Here is a 17,367-nt window from a genome sequence, read left to right as displayed (position 1 = left end):
AAGATGTAACCTCTTTAATATGCCGTTGCTGTAAGGTAATGTTGGTGATGTGAGAAACTGCACATTTTATAGTAAAAATATAGGGGTGAAAACCAAGAGGAAGCCACCAGGGCATCTTCTCCAACGTTTATTCTGTACCTTTTACATTGTATTTCTGTGGCATTGTTCTCTCCTCAGATTTAATCTACCACGTGGACTTGACCAAGGAGAAGGACATGAACGTGAGCATAAAGCAGGGAGCCGCTTCCCGTGCCGCGTTTGTCCCCGTCTGCGTCATCTGCAAGGGGCCTACGGACTGTGATAAGGAATTAAATCTAACGGGGGGCAAGTACTACAAAATTTCCATCCTCTGTGATAATCTGGCCAACCTGGTAATGACGGCGGAGAAAACGATAGGTAGGTATACGCATTTTAGAGCTGGCGTTTTTTGTTTTCAGAAGGACTTTTAGAAACGACGTGCCGATTTTGGCCTTCGGCGAGAATGCCCCGGTTACAAAGATATAATGTCATTTACCGTACTTTTGATTTTGTGTATTTTAAACTTGTTTTTTTTGTGTGGAACTGGCCAATAGGGTGGTCTGCTTTATCCAAACCTGTTAACCGAAATCCTGACTGGACTGGAGAATAAAAGCCGCGCGATCGCCGGTTAGAGGCGCGCAGGGAGAGTGACTCAGTCTCACTCTTAGGGCTTCATGCAGTAAGCGTCGATAAGGCATTTATGACCACTTATCGGCTAAAATGGCTACTCATATTCAGTAAGCCTCGATAAGTGGGCGATAACGGCCTGTATCGCCGAAAAATCTTTTGACCAAAATCAGATAAGCCACTTTTCGACACTTTTCGGAATGATCATAAACACGCGCGATTCTAGTAGCCACGATTCGCCTATCGCGGCCCTAAAATGGTGATTTTATCCCCAAATCAATACGCCACAACATTTTGGCAGATTGGTGGAGAGATGCGGCGATAAGTCGGGACTTTGAAAAATGTTGATCTTTTTCCTGCATAGGATTGATGCCGGGGGTCTCCGGAGCTGATACACATTAATACCAGCACCGGAGCCCCCTGGCATGCATCAGATGCAGGAAAAAGGCATTTACTGTACAGCCACTTCATTACCTTAGCGGCTAACCGCTAATGCAATGAACGGGTTAACACCGGTGCCAGGCTTATTGTGGGTAGCGGGGATGGGTGAAGGATATATTTGGCCTTTGGTGGGTGTTTAGGCTTTGCTGGGGGGGGGAAGTTTGCGGGTGGACTTAACCCCTTCATTACCTTAGCAGTTAATACCGCTAAGGTAATGAAGGGGTTAACCCTACCGCTACCCACCCACAAGGTCTAAACACCCATCCTTGGGGCTAATACCCCTTCACCCACCCCCGCTACACACAATTAAAACACACACACACCAGCCCCAAAACCCACCTACTAGGCCACAATAAAATTGCAATATGTAATAAACATTAATACAGCCCCCCCCCCGTGCCCCCCATAATGTAAAACCATTATTCAATTTTTAACATACAGGATTCATACCCCAGACCTACGGTAGTCCCCGGTGGTCCCAACTGGTGTCCGCAGGCCCCACAATGCACCAGGACCCCAGGGTCTGGGGGTCTATGGGTGGTTCCGCCAGGCGCCATGGGCCTCCAGGTGGTCCCCGCGGGCCACAATGGGGTCCATGGATGGGCCCGCAAGTGTCTGGGAGTCACCGGGTCAACCCCTCAGGCATCTGAGGCCCTTGGGTGGTTCCCACAGGGCTCTGGGGGCCCTCGGGTGGTCCCTGTTGGTGCGTGGGCACCCACAGTGATGGGGCCCCCGGTTCTTCCCCGCAGGTGTCCCCCATGGGTCCGCAGGTGGTACCCGTGGGTGTCCGGGGGATCCTCAGGTGGTCTCCATAGGTCCCCGCAGACCTAAGGTACCAACCCTGTATGTTAACAAATAAACATGGCCTGCATTTCAATCAATCCCCCCCCCCCTCCGCCCAAACACATACAGTACAGTAATGGGCAAAATAACTATTATCCAGATATGGATAATATAGTAGATTATTTGCCCATTATTAAACACAACATTAACCAGCATAAAGTAAATAAATACAGTTCTACTTACCACAGCAATATGCTGGCCATCCTCCTCACGATAGAGCAGATCCCTCTGTCCTCCGTTGCCAGAAAGCATACATACATATGTTTACATAAAGACATTCTAATGGCCCCTAACCCCTTAATCACCTTAGCGTTTAATAACCGCTAAAATAATTAAGGGGTTAACCCACCCTGCCCTGCTACCCATCCGGGAGGCCTAACCACCCACCCCGGACTGACTATACCCACCCTGTACCCATTGAGAAGTATAGTGGTACATCATACCCATGTAATATGGGCATGATAAGCCTCTATAGCACTCAATGGGCACCCTAATCACAATACATTAATGCACCAAAACACACAATAATAAAACATTAAAAAACTCCAAAACAAACACACTTCAATAAATAAAAACAGTAGCCAGCTAATCCAATGAATACAAGCAATTAGAAGAACAACAATTAATTAATTAAACCATTAACCAATCAAAGCAATTAATTAATCAAACTCTGAATTCTTACAAACAGTAACCAATCAAACCAATTAATTACTAAACCAACTCAAAAATAATTCTAACAGTAACCAATCAAAACAATTAATTAATACAACATTAATGAATTCATTGAAACATTAAACTACAAAGAAATAAAATAAAAAAAATATCAGAAACAACCATTAAACGCATTAGCCAACACAATACATAACTCATTAAAAAAGAAAAACAATTGCAAACATTTTATTTCAATCAAGCGGAAAAATACCAAACAATTACATCCACATAATAAACTAACATTGTAAAAAACAGCAGCAATACGAAGCCAGAAATGCCCCCCAAATATTGTCCTAATAATATATTGATCTGTACTCTAAAGTAGTACAGATTAATATATTATCAGTCAATTTTCAAAAATACAAAATTAAAAAAACACATCCAATGTAAAACCTGTAAAAAAAAAAGCCATTTACAAACATGCAATCTATTACTTACCATTAGAAGCACTGGCCCTCCGACTCCCGGGGAAACAGGAAGCTCACGTACCGCGAAGCCTCAAACAGCATCCGATGCCATCCGCCATGAAGATCCGGATCAGGTACCCAAATCTTCCTTCTTCTTTCTTTAATTACCTTCTTCTATCTTAATCTGTCACCATTTCTTGATCTTCTTTATCTTCTGTCTTCATCTGTCAATCCATAAAACCCCATGGTAGATCCCAACCGATGTTGTCTCGTCGTCTTCTTGGGCTCAAATGAGGCGTCACGGCCTTAAATAGGGCTTATGACGTAACATTTTGCCTCCAACAGGTTTAACAGCCATCTGATTGGCTGTTTATACCATGTGCCGACGTAAAATGTTTTTTTTTTGTAACGTCACTTAAAGGGAATGATGCCAGCCAATCAGAATGGCTGTGCTTCATTTGCCTTTAAGATGACGTCACTAAATCCAAGATGGCCGGCGTCACATGGTATTTCAGCCAATCAGATCGTGGGATCCAATTCCACAATCTGATTGGTTGTTGTACACCATGTGACTCCCTTTTGATGTCACATACTTGACCTATAATGACTCCGTCATATGGTGTACAACAACCAATCAGATTGGGGGATTTAGTTCCCACGATCTGATTGGTTGAATTACCATGGGACGCCAGCCATCTTGGATTTAGTGACGTCATCTTAAAGGCAAATGAAGCACAGCCATTCTGATTGGCTGGTATCATTCCCTTTAAGTGACGTCACAATGGCTGTTAAACAGTTGGAGGCAAAATGTGACATCACAAACCCTATTTAAGGCCGTGACGCCTCATTTGAGCCCAAGAAGACAACGAGACATCATCGATTGGGATCTACCATGTGGTTTTATGGATTGACAGAGGAAGACAGAAGATAAAGATCAAGAAATAGTGACAGATGAAGATAGATGAAGGTGATAGAAGAAACAAGATTGGGGTACCTGATCCGGATCTTCATGGCGGATGGCATCTGATTCTGTTTGAGGCCTTCGCGGTACGTGAGCTTCCTGTTTCCCCGGGAGTCGGAGGGCCACCACTTCTAATGGTAAGTAATAGATTGCATGTTTGTAAATGTCTTTTTTTACAGGTTTTTAAATTGGATGTGTTTTTTTAATTTTTGTATTTTTGAAAATTGACTGATATATTAATATGTACTACTTTAGAGTACAAAACAATATATTATTAGGACAATATTTGGGGGCATTTCTGGCTTTGTATTGCTGCTGTTTTTTGCTATGATAGTTTATTATGTGGATGTAATTGTTTGGTATTTTTCAGCTTGATTGAAATAAAATGTTTGCGATTGTTTTTCTTTTTTAATGAGTGATGTATTGTGTTGGCTAATGTGTTTAATGGTTGTTTCTGATATGTTTTTATTTTATTTCTTTGCGGTTTAATGTTTCAATTAATTCATTAATGTTGTATTAATTGTTTTGATTGGTTACTGTTAGAATTATTTTTGAGTTGGTTTAGTTATTAATTGGTTTGGTTACTTTTTGAAAGAATTCTAAGTGATTAATTGCTTTGATTGGTTAATGGTTTAATTGTTGATCTTGTTAGTGCTTGTATTAATTGGTTTAGCTGGCTACTGTTTTTATTTAGTGAAGTGTGTTTTTTGGAATTTTTGTAATGTTTTATTATTGTGAGTTTTGTGCATTAATGTATTGTGATTAGGGTGCCCATTGAGTGCTATAGAGGCTTATCATGCCCATATTATTATATGGGTATGATGTACCACTATACTACTCAATGGGTACAGGGTGGGTATAGTCAGTCCGGGGTGGGTGGTTAGGCCTCCCGGGTGAGTAGCGGGGCAGGGTGGGTTAACCCCTTACTTACTACAGCGGTTATTAACGGCTAAGGTGATTAAGGGGTTAGGGGCCATTAGAATATCTTTATTATGTATGTATGCTTTCTGGCAACGGAGGACAGAGGGACCTGCTGTATCGTGAGGAGGACGGCGAGCATATTGCTGTGGTAAGTAGAACTGTATTTATTTACTTTATGCTGGTTAATGTTGTGTTTAATAATGGGCAAATAATCTATTATCCATACCTGGATAATAGTTATTTTGCCCATTACTGTATGTGTTCGGGTGGAGGGGGGGGATTGATTGAAATGTAGACCATGTTTATTTGTTAACATACAGGGTTGGTACCTTAGGTCTGCGGGGACCTATGGAGACCACCTGAGGACCCCCCGGACGCCCACGAGTACCACCTGCGGACCCATGGGGGACACCTGTGGGGAAGAACCGGGGGTTCCACAGCTGTGGGGGCCCAGCAGACCTGCAGGGACCACCTGAGGGCCCCCAGAGCCCTGTGGGAACACCCGTGGGCCTCAGACACCTGTGGGGTTGACCCAGGAAACTCCAGACACTTGCAGGCCCATCCATGGACCCCATTGTGGCCCACGGTGACCCACGGGGACTACGTGGAGGCCCATGACGCCTGACGGGAACCACCCGTAGACCCCCATACCCTAGGTACACTGTGGGGCCTGCAGACACACGTCAGGACCACCAGGGACTACCGTAGGTCTGGGGTATGAATCCTGTATGTCAGCGTTTCCCAAATGGTGGGTCGCGACCCGGCACCGGGCCACGGCACCAAAATTGCCGGGTCGCAGCGAGGCTGGCCGCGCGGTGTCTCCCGTCCCCCCTGCTCAATTTTAAAAAAATGGCGGCGATTTCCCCCTGCGGTCCCGCGTGCTTGCGCAGGGCCTGCTCCCTTCCTCCCCCCCGCTCCCAACGTGGGACGGAGGAGGAAGTACCAGCTCCTCTGAGGCCCGCACGTTACGTGGGACGGAGGGGAAAGTTCAAGCTCCTACTGCGGCCTGCTTCCCCCCGCAGCCAGCTTCCCCCCGCAGCCAGCTTCCCGAGCTCACCTCCCGTGGCACCCCCTCCCGAGCCCACCTCCCGTGCCCCCAAGCCCACCTCCCGTCCCGGGCAGCAGGGGATATCGGGGGCAGCAGGGGAAAGCGTCCGGCGGCAAGGTAAGTCACCCCACCTAGTCACTGCCTCCCACCCAAGTGCCCCTGGCCCCCTAACTCCCACCCACCCACCCAAGTGACCCTGGCCCCCTCCCTCCCACCCACCCAAGTGACCCTGGCCCCCTCCCTCCCACCCACCCAAGTGACCCTGGCCCCCTCCCGCCCACCCAAGTGCCCCATGCCCCCCTCCCTCCCACCCAAGTGCCCCATGCCCCCTCCCTCCCACCCAAGTGCCCCATGCCCCCCTCCCTCCCACCCAAGTGCCCCATGCCCCCCTCCCTCCCACCCAAGTGCCCCATGCCCCCCTCCCTCCCACCCAAGTGCCCCATGCCCCCTAAAGTGCCCCTGGCCCCCTCCTTCCCACCCACCCAAGTGCCCCACCCTCCCAAGTGCCCCACCCTCCCACCCACGTGCCCCACCCTCCCACCCACCCAAGTGCCCCACCCTCCCACCCACCCAAGTGCCCCTCCCTCCCACCCACCCAAGTGCCCCTCCCTCCCACCCACCCAAGTGCCCCTCCCTCCCACCCAAGTGCCCCTCCCTCCCAAGTGCCCCTCCATCCCACCCACCCAAAAGCCCCTCCCTACCTCCCACCCACCCAAGTGCCCCTCCCTCTCACCCACCCACCCAAGTGCCCCTCCCTATGTGCCCCTCCCTCCCACCCACCCAAGTGCCCCTCCCTCCCACCCACCCAAGTGCCCCAGCCCAAGTGCCCCTCCCTCACACTGTTTGTGTCTGTGTGGGTATAGGGGAGAGCGAGTGTGTGTGGGTATAGGGGAGAGCGTGTGTGTGTGTGTATCTGTATCAGTGTGTGTGTGTATCAGTGTGTGTGTGTATCTGTGTGGCTGCGTGTGTGTCAGTGGCTGCGTGTGTATCAGTGGCTGCGTGTGTGTGTATCAGAGGCTGTGTGTATGTATCAGTGTGTGTGTCAGTGGCTGCGTGTGTCAGTGGCTGCGTGTCTGTCAGTGGCTGTGTGTGTGTGTATCTGTGGCTGTGTGTGTGTGTGTGTGTGTGTGTGTATCAGTGGCTGTGTGTGTGTCTGTGCAGGCCCTATAGGCCAGTATAGGCGATAAAAATTTTAGTGGGTCACGAAGGAGAAGTTCAAAAATAACCGGGTCACGGAAAAAAAGTTTGGGAAACCCTGCTGTATGTTAAAAAATAAATAATGGTTTTAAATTATGGGGGGCTCGAGGGGGGGGTGTATTGATGTTTATTAAATATTTTTTAGTATACATTTCTTTCATAGTGTAGATGTGCAGGGGGTCTCCGGAGCTGAACTGCGTTGGTTTTATGTTCGGGGACCCCCTGCTTCCCAAGATACAGGCCCTGTTATGGGGTGCCAGTATCCCTCTGCATTTAAATGTCCCGCGTCACGTGACCGGGACATTTCAAAGCATAAGAGATACCGGCACCCCATAACGGGGCCTGTATCTCAGGAAGCAGGGGGTCCCCGAACCTCAAACCAACACGGTTCAGCTCCGGAGACCCCCTGCACATCTACACTATGAATGAAATGTATATTAGAAAACATAATTTTCGGGCGAGATTTTCGCTGGCAGAGGCGGCTCTCTCTGAGCAGCTCTCTCTGCAGCAGAAATGAATCGCCGGGTTAGGCCTTTTCACAGGGTCGATCCTATACTGTAGTTGGCAGTAAATTGCTCGTTTTGGGAATTTTGCTATGAACGGTAATGAAGGCTTGCTGAATACCGTGATAGCAACGCTCCAAAAACGGCGATTTAAATTGTCTGTCGATATTTTTTATCAACCTTTACTGAATGAGGCCCTATGTGCACGTCTCTTGCAGACAGGTGCAACCAAGTAGGATTTACATGGCGCAAGTCCCATTCAGATGAAGGGATCCCCGCTGTGTTAACCCGATGGGCCATTGTCTCCTTAATGGGACTCTGCGAGCACAGATGGGGGGGGGGGGGGGGGGGGGAAACGTTGCTGCAACGGATTTGGGTGTGCAAGCGCGACCAGTCATAATGCTGCATCTGTATGCATCCATGTGCTCCTTCAACTGCATTTAGCAAGCCCAATTTATGTAGCTGAGGTGATCACCTTTGCAACTGGACTAAGTCGGCTACTGTAAAGTATGTTTAAAATAACTTTAAGTGATAATTACATATTATTTTTTATCCTCTTTCTGTTTGTCTGTATGTGTCTTCTTAGCTTGTTGGGATCTCCAAACATGCAATGTAAAGAACATGGCCCTCACTGTACCCCCATCTCTGATCGCTCTCCCCGTGCGCCTGGCTCAGATCACCTGGAACCTAATATCCCCAGTAGACATCAGTGCGGAGATAGCATCCAGGTCCATGAACCTGCAGCAGCAGGTCCCAGAACAACCCTGCAACACAAACGAAAACGGCTTCGATTATCAAATCCTGAGCTCCAACAACAAGGACAACTTAAATATTGGAATCTTTTGTCCTAATGGTTCCATTGAAAGGATTCAGATGAGAGACAATGTTACGATCACCATGAGGCCGGATATGAACGCAAATGGCAGCAGTCTACTGAAACATGACCTACATGTGTCATTTGTACCCATCATTAAAGGTATTTAAGTCTTTATGTAGACGATCACACAGATTTTTACAAGATACATTACATTTGTTTTGTCTATAAAGCACTACAACCAAAATGTATAAAAATATATAGCAAATGTAGTTAAAGCATACAAAAAAATTACTTTAAACACACCGTGCTTATTCACATGTTTAAATATACAATTTTGACCTGTTCCCCAGCACCATTGTGGATGTGGGTTTGGTAATGGAGCTCTCTGAAAAGTCAGTTCTGCAACAGCTTAAAATGTGCTAGTTCTGGATAATACAAAGTACCACTTACATTTTCCTTTATTTTCACCCTAGTTTTCATTATTTCTATGTTTAAGCCACAGTCACCCTTTAGTTTACTATAGTATAAACATAAATATGTATACCACCTTATTTTTCATATCTACGCTCTCCTGCATTTAAGCTTAGAACCAGTACCTCATTTAATTCATTTTGACCAATGGCTCGGTTGCCAAAAGGAGAAAATCTCCTGGTGAAACCAGTTCAAATCCCAGTGTCTCCCCTCCTTGTAATCTTCGGCATATCTCCCTAATATGTCACAGGCACCAAGAATAAAATTGTAATACCTGGGCTGATATGAAGACAAAAAAAGTATGTAATAAGTTTATAAATATAGACATAACAATAATATTTAAAAATGACCACCGCCAGTAAAAGGTTACTCCGTGAAAGTGGCATAATAATCGTTTTTTCTCTTATTCTTATTACAGAGGAGTGCATATTCACTATGAATCCAACAGCGGGGACTACAGTTCATCTACAGACCCCTGACTGGGAGAGGGGGCTACCAGATTACGTCACTGTGTCTTGGAGCATTGCTATGCCTAAAAAGCAAGCTGCAAAGTTAGCGTTTGTGAAGGACAGAGTGGACATTGTGTGTAACATGGGCCGTTTCTACATCAATATAAAGGAGCAGAAAGCTAATGGGGTGGACATTGCACGGAGAGAAGATGATCCGCTGCCAAGTCCTCTCGACTTGTACTACCCTTTCTGGGTGAACATCTCTAACTGCAAGCCCACGACAAACAGCAACAAGCTTAGAGTACAGCTTTCTGTTACATTCAATCAAACTAGCTCAGGTGAGATGCGATACCGTCAGTGGAGGATATGAAAATCCCCCGCCCCAAGGCACTTAGCGGTGTCGGCCGCCTCCTTGCTGCCGCCCTCCTTCTCCTTTGAAATCCCAGCGTCAAATGACGCCACCAACGTCATGGCAACAAGACGCCGTCTGACACCATGTCCGATGACGTTGCGCGGCGTCATTTGACGCTAGGATTTCAAAGGAGAAGGCAGCAAGGAGGGGGCCGACACAGCCTAGTGCCTTCCCATCAGGCCCGATAGGCCTGAGAGTGCGGCAAATGTATATGGGGCGGACATTTTTGCCGGCCCCAAATTTTGCTGCCTTAGGCCCGGGCATAATGGGAAATCTGCCTCTGCTTACTGGCTATTTGGGCCGTCTCCGATGTATAAAGCAACGAAAATAACGTGTGGATTGTTGTCATAAATGATGAGCGCAAACATACAAAAAATGAAATTGGGAAACTGAAACCAAATAGATCGCCGACTGTAAAGTTCACCCTGTCATATCGAGGTCATTTTTGGAGGTCTGAAAGTCGCGCCTCACAATTTGTTGAGACAAAGCAACATCTCTAAGTACAACTTGGAGAGTCACAATGTTGGTCACATACTTTTGGTGCCGAAGTGTTTACTACATATACTATTGTAGCACCTGTTCCCCCACCCTAAGTGAGATCATGCTGCTACCTGGTGTGGCTGGTGCAATGTGTACATGTGATGCTGGAACAGGAGGCTCTGAGTACTCCGCGGTGGTGTGGGGAGACATCAGGACAGGCTTTCAGGGTGATCCCTCTCTGGTGAACAGCGCCTCCAGCCAGCGAGGATCCTGGAGCATCCAAGATGGTCCCCACTGGCACCTATAGAACTTGCAGCATGGTATATTACAACTTGTCTTTATTGTTCCATATTCGGGGTACAGCAGTTCCTTTCCCGGAAGGGGAACCTCCAGGGCTTGAGGCCCATGTAGGCCCCTCTTGAGGCCCATGTAGGCCCCCCCCTGAGCTCCTCCTGTATCCCCTGGTGGAATACAGGATAGATGTTGCCCACGCCACAGGGGGAGGGAAGAGACATCTGACTTCTGGGAGAGTGTCAATATATATCCATGGGGTTGGGCTTGTAACCCTGCCTCATAACAGGGCAGGTCAGATACTAACAGGCATCATATTTGTGACATGTTACTCAGCCAGTATCCTCCCCAGGATTGACACTGTCAGGTTGTTGTTAGGCCCACACTTCGATACAGCCAGTGTATCCAGGCTGCAATAACAAACTACTAGACCTTCATGAGGGAATTTACCCTTTACAGTGCCTGCACCTACAAGGACATACTCTTTGGGTCCAAAAGAAAGATAGAGGCCAAAGGCAAGGCTATATCATATTCAGCGTGATGTTCCAATCCCTAATGTTGGAGAATATGCCCAAAAGCTCGGTCGGTTAGTCACATGTTCTAGAATATCTAGAGTTTACTGACATTTTTATGAGGTATTTTAACACACAGCCCCTACATCTTGTTTTTTATATTTTCTAAAGAAGTTATATTCAGATATGTGAACATATAATGCAGTGGTATGTATGCATAATATTTATTGCTCCCATCACTGCGCAGAGAGCTGATCAACACTGCCTTGCTAAGGCCTGGGTCCCGCTGCATCAGACGGCCCGTGTGGCAGCGGACCACCAGCCCCTTTCCTGTAGTGTGGAGGTCCCCGCTGGCTCCTTACTACTTGGCTGACTGCGTGCTGTGACGTGTCAGCCGGCCGATGCTGCAAGCTTCTAGTGATTTGCAGCTCTGACGCGTCACGTGGTGCGGCAGTCAGCCAATGAGGGGAGGGAAGGAGCTACGGATGGGAGGCGGCTTGGGAGGAGAGCAGGGAAGGAGCTGCGGGGAAAAATGTGTGAGTGTGTGTGTTGTGTGTATGTGTTGTGTGTATGTGTTATGTGTGGGGGTGGTGTGGTAGGGGGGGTGGATGGCACCACGATCAGACCTGGCAAAGTTTTACCACCCCCCCCCTCCTCCCACTCCGGCTCCCTACAGACCGCATATCACGGTCAATTGCCTGTATGCAGTACGGCCGCGCTGACTGAGGGAGCGGGGCCTTAGCCTAAGCCTCCTAAACCAGGGGTGCACAACTCCAGTCCTCAAGACCCCCCCCCCCCCTCAACAGGTCAGGTTTTCAGGATATCCCTGTTTCAGCACAGGTGGTGCAGTCTTTGACTGAGTCACTGATTGAGCCACCTGTGCTGAAGCAGTGATATCCTGAAAACCTGAGCTGTTGAGGGGTCTTGAGAACTGAAGTTGAATACTCCTGTCCTTAACCATTCACTATAAGGTCAGTCTACAATAAAGAGCTTTTTCTGATTATTCCTATTGAATGAAGCCATTGTTTTGCAGTAAAATAACTCCGAAGCACAGCATTTCTTTAAAAAGGAAACATCCGCTCAACTTCATTCCACACAGTTCTGATGGTGAAGACGTAACGGTTTCATTTCTTAGATAACACATGTTGACATTTACAACAGTATTAAATAAATCGCGCTTGGTATCGTTTTGGGTTTCTAGACCTCCTCCATGCTTTGTCCTTCATTGCGATATATCGTTACATAATACTAATGCACAGACCCTTTACAAATGGTAAATACCACTGCTGACTTCGAACACTCACTGATTTTTCTGTGAGTCTCACTGATTTTGTAATCTGTCTCACTGATCTTGGTCATCAGTTGTCTTTATAGATGTCAATGGAGTGTCACTGATCAGTGAGGGCACATTCTATATACAGTAATACAATATTCTCTCCCTATTTCTCTCCCATCCCAGCCTCCCTCACTCTCCTATGCTCCGCTTTACTGTACTTCTATTGGCTGTTGCTCTTTACAGGAGAATGTTTGCTTTGCCAAACGTGGAGTAGGATATAATCCCAGTTTTGATCTGTGCTGTGTCATTTCTTTTCAATGTCCTTCCCTTCTCTTTGTATACCCTCTTTGCAGGCCTGACCATCATACTGATTGCTGCAATTGCTGCGGTGGGGGCTGTTATTTTGGCTGTTACAGTAACCGTTTGCTGTGTCAGAAAAAAGTAGGTGCATTTTCATACTTTCATCAACAGTTTGCCGTATTCTCCGCTAGGGTACAAATAATAATCATGTATTGTAAGGTGTAAAAAGAGTCACTAAATGTAATAAAGGCAAAAAGAAAAGTCTCACACCCAGAAAATAAACACAGCATATTTTAAATGATCTATTCTCTGGAAATAGTGAAAGAGAAGTTAAACAATCCCAATTGTAATTTTTGTTTTATTGCTCATGAAGCCCTGTTTCCCCTTAAACAAGATGGCTACTGGTGCTGCCCTTCAACATGTAGGTTAAACCACCGAGCACTTGCTGGTCGCTAAGTGCTACAAGTGGGTGACTATATTCCTAACACTAAACTAACACCCCTACCCCATTGCATAACACTAATGGCAAACATTGGGTTACGCCTAACCTACTACCTCTCTCCCACCTAGGTCAATGAGCTCTAAGACGGTCATACTTTTTGGATAGAATTATCATAATGAATAACTTGTCCAGGGAAAATGTCGGTGTTTTAGGTTATGTCCCCTGACTTAAAGGTGCAAACGCACACAGGGTTGCTGAGACTACGGGTTGTGGCCACATATCTCCGGGCGGTGGCACAGGAATTTCCCCTGCAGGATGCCATCAACATGGCTCTGTGACGTCAAATGGTGTTGCGTTGCCATGACAACGGGTCGTCACGGGACATCTCGGCGCCATAAGGCATTTTGTTGTCATGGCAACATGGCGCCATTTGACGTCATAGAGCCATGTTGACTGGACCTTGCAGGAGGAGATGTCGGGAGATGCAGCCGCAGGTAAGAGAAATAAATGTATAAATAAAGGTAAAAAATTCAATTTAATTACAAAAAGTCTCCGTGTTTGCCTTCAAAAGAAGGTGGCAAACCTGACCGCACAGTCGACCACATGGATTTCTTAGTGGCTTCTGAATGGGGGAAGTGTTTGTCAATCATCATTTCCTTATCCCACCCCGTCCTTATCGCAGAACCAATAAAGTTAGGGGAGGTGAGGATGGGGAGGGGGACTGGCTGTACAAACGCTCGCTGAACACGCAGTGACATCACACACAAGAGAGCAGCCAGAGGGAATCAAACCCCTCCCAAGCCTAAATAATAAATAAAAAATACTAGGTATCAGATGTTAGTAAAAAAAATTTAATCAATTTCTCAGATGGGAACCCTTAAACATGTCGCTGGAATTATTTCACTTTGGTCCTAGGAGGGATTGTGCCTTTAAAAGATCTTAAAGAATCTAGGTCTTAATGTAGTCCAACAAAGGAGAAGGTGCACTTGTGTTCATTTTACAAACCGAGTGTTATCTGCAACAGGTCTCATTTGTTGAATAAACAATGTTTTTGCAGTAGCAACTTCACTCGCTGCAATACTAACCATGTGTGCAGTTAATTTACTCTGATAACAGAAATCCTCATTTGCCTAAACTCAGAGTGGGGCTGGGAAATGGGATTGTTCTGTGTAAATTAAGATAAAGTGAACATTACATCATTGCAAGAATGTGCAAGAGATTGCACAGAGGTAGGGTACAGCTAGTATTTGTATGGTAGTGAGTGGATTAAATACTTATACAGTGCAAACCATGTTGAATTTTGCTTTTGGCATATGTTAAAGATATAATACATACACTTATTTGGTTATATGTCAGCAACATTGATTAATTCTGTGTTTGTACAGTTCTGCTGAATCATTCCCTCCTAGGACCAAAGTGATCTAACGACATGTTTAATGGGTTTAAAGTAGGCCACTAGTTTCCTTAATACTCGGGGTAGAGAATACTGGTGTTTTTATGGTCTTTTGGGGGAATACCAAGCATCCCATATTTCACAATCTTACTCCACCCATGACCAACATTAGTGAGCACTGGAAGTCTGGGTAATAAACTATGATGAGGCCTAGTTAAAGTAGTGGTCATGTGAACAGGAGAAGGTAAGTTAAACCTATTTATTGGTAGAATGGCTAAACCTGTTAAATGTAGTTTGCACCAATTAATGTCAACGTGAAATCGAAGTATATCATGTTGTATGCTGCTTCCTTTGGTAGACACTGGTGTCCTAACTTGCTAATTTTATCACTTTGTAGGAAAAAGGAGAAACTAGCACCTGTGGGGATATACGATGGCAAACTTCAGACAGAAATGCCAAGGCGACGGGCCTTCTTCAAGAAAGGAAAGAAAAAAAATGACTCTCATATTTACGCCGTGATTGAAGACACAATGGTGTACGGCCACTTGTTGAAAGACCCCAATGGGTCAGTCAGCCCTGAAGTGGATGTGTACCAGCCTTTCGAAGGCCCAATGGAAGACGCTCCTCCTGTCCCCCGGCTTAATTTTCTCAATGGGAGCACCAAAGAAGAGGACCTGGAAGACCATCTTTCCCTCTCAATGAGAGAGAATGAACTTTACGTCAGCTCTGAACTTATCTCAAAGGAGCCAGTAGAAAATGATGATACTAGTATGGCCGTTGTGGAGGGGAAGAGAAATGGGACATTGCCATCAACCTGACATGTTTGTGGACGGAAGATAATGAGCAGTTGCTTTTTTTTTGTTTGTGGTCGAAAAACAACTTTTTTTGCACACAATAATCAACTGCAACCTTAACCTTTCCAATGAGTAATTGCTCATCCACGGAGATTGCTGTTGTGGATAAATGTTATGTGGACAACTTACTGTCACATCAATATCCAAAATAATCGTCATCTAGATTTTGGCAGCTAGAAGGTTGAACAATATTGAAAATATTGCACACGTTCTATGTTACATGTACAGTCACCACTGGAGGTGTGGAAAGCTGTATTTTTTTAATGCTACATTTTGACTCGGGGAAAAAATACAATTTTTTCTCCCCAGAATTACAGGGTTTGGAAATGAACAGGTTTTTTAAATCCCTTATGTTGCATATATGTTGATATTTCTGCTACCGCTCTACCTATGAATACCTGCATACCATAAACATACCCCTTGCGGGAGGTTACTGTAAAACAAAACCAACCACTGAAAACTTTTGTCTAGGATTTCATTTCTGTTTGGACATGCAAGTTCTGCAAGCTTAAAGAAATGTCTGAAAACCGTGAAGAACGCTCATGTTTTGATTTTCACACTCCAAATCACTGCAATAATCTTACGAAAATGAGTTGGAAAAACATTAGTATTTTGTCATATCCTCCCACATATTGTTCAGAGGCTGTGTACAGCTCACAGCACTTCCAAATAAAGTGAATAGGCATGAGATCCCAAGTATCACATTTTATGGTTCACATTTTCTCTAGCAAGAAGGCCCTCAAAAAGCTGCGTGACTCAACTTCTGGACAGCGTTCTTCTGTTTTGGTCTTATTTGGAAAGTTTAGCAAGAATATAAAAACCACCGTAATTGTCATGTGCATGTTGAAATATGAAGTGAGAGAACTGATTAACAAGTTGTAATGGAGAAGACAGGAAAGAATTTAAACTGGAGGAGATCAGTTTCCCCCAGAGACATCAATAGTAACTTAAAGGGCAGTCCATTTTAGAACCAAAGAGAACTACTGACATGTTTAATGGATTAAAGGAGTGACTGACATTTTTTACCTAACTTCTTTTGTGATAAACCTGCTTGTTGCTCGCATAAAAGGTATCGCAATCTACGCCAAATCTACACTCCTCTTTGTAAGCGAATTCAACGGATAAGTTGTTCAAATGTATTATTATTTTGTTCTGCAGGACTGCTGGTCAGTGTCATTGTCACTAACTTCCGTACATTAGCTGCGCCCTCTCACAGACTACAACAAGATCGGCCTCTTTCACACGTGCATTATTGCTATAGGCTTGATTGGGATAACCCTCTTAAAAGACTAGTTGTGTCCAGTATCAGCTGCCTATTAAGGCCCAACCCCCCCCCCCCCCCCCCCCCCACACACACAAAATAACACTATTGTAAACGGTCGGGTTTTGGGCTATTTGACAGTGTTGTCAGTTGTGCCTGTGACAGATGAAGGAGATGACACAGGTCAGGATGAGTGAGTGTGGTGCTCAATAATCAGACATGGTTCTGTTAGATATATACAGCATAAATGTTCAGATAGTATTGGAATGTCCACAAAGTAGTACTTCAATGGGACTGGGAGGGATGTGTCTAGTGGTGCCCACATAACAACCACATAGATTGACACATTAATAAACACCCAACCAGTATGAGTACATGAAATAATGTCCAGTGTATGCAGGAAATGTGACAAGGCCCTGCGGCCCTTTACCTGTATACAATCCAGATATCTGCGGCATGCAGTCCATCCAGGTAAGGAATCCAGAGAACAGCAGGTGTAGATAGAGCACAGCCAGCGGAATCCAACTTCTAGCTCAAGAAGAGGGAAAAATATCCAGGCAACTCCAAACTTAGAATAATTGATCAAATTTATTGCAGGCTCGTACACTTTGGTAAAGTGCTGTTGCATGAAACACGTAGGTGCGTTCGTGTAGTCCATTTATTGTTTACTAGCCTGCAATAAATTTAATCAATTATTCTAAAGTTTGGAGTTGCCTGGATATTTTTCCCTCT

At 45.6% G+C, this 17,367-nt stretch overlaps 1 protein-coding gene across 1 annotated transcript in view; it reads left to right on the top strand.

Moving 5' to 3' along the window:
- The window catches only part of CDCP1 (CUB domain containing protein 1), a 94,745-nt gene extending 78,027 nt beyond the window's left edge, over positions 1 to 16,718 (top strand). The window contains exons 5-9 of the mRNA XM_075586728.1: positions 178 to 396; positions 8,264 to 8,653; positions 9,384 to 9,752; positions 12,739 to 12,826; positions 14,918 to 16,718. Of these exons, the coding sequence (XP_075442843.1) occupies positions 178 to 396; positions 8,264 to 8,653; positions 9,384 to 9,752; positions 12,739 to 12,826; positions 14,918 to 15,338 (1,487 nt within the window). The 3' untranslated portion in view covers positions 15,339 to 16,718. The remainder of the gene's footprint in view (positions 1 to 177; positions 397 to 8,263; positions 8,654 to 9,383; positions 9,753 to 12,738; positions 12,827 to 14,917) is intronic.
- Positions 16,719 to 17,367: the final 649 nt, after the last annotated feature.

Source organism: Ascaphus truei, chromosome 2 (genome assembly GCF_040206685.1).
Source record: "Ascaphus truei isolate aAscTru1 chromosome 2, aAscTru1.hap1, whole genome shotgun sequence".
Taxonomy (NCBI): domain Eukaryota; kingdom Metazoa; phylum Chordata; class Amphibia; order Anura; family Ascaphidae; genus Ascaphus; species Ascaphus truei.
This window is presented reverse-complemented; position numbering and strand designations above follow the sequence as displayed.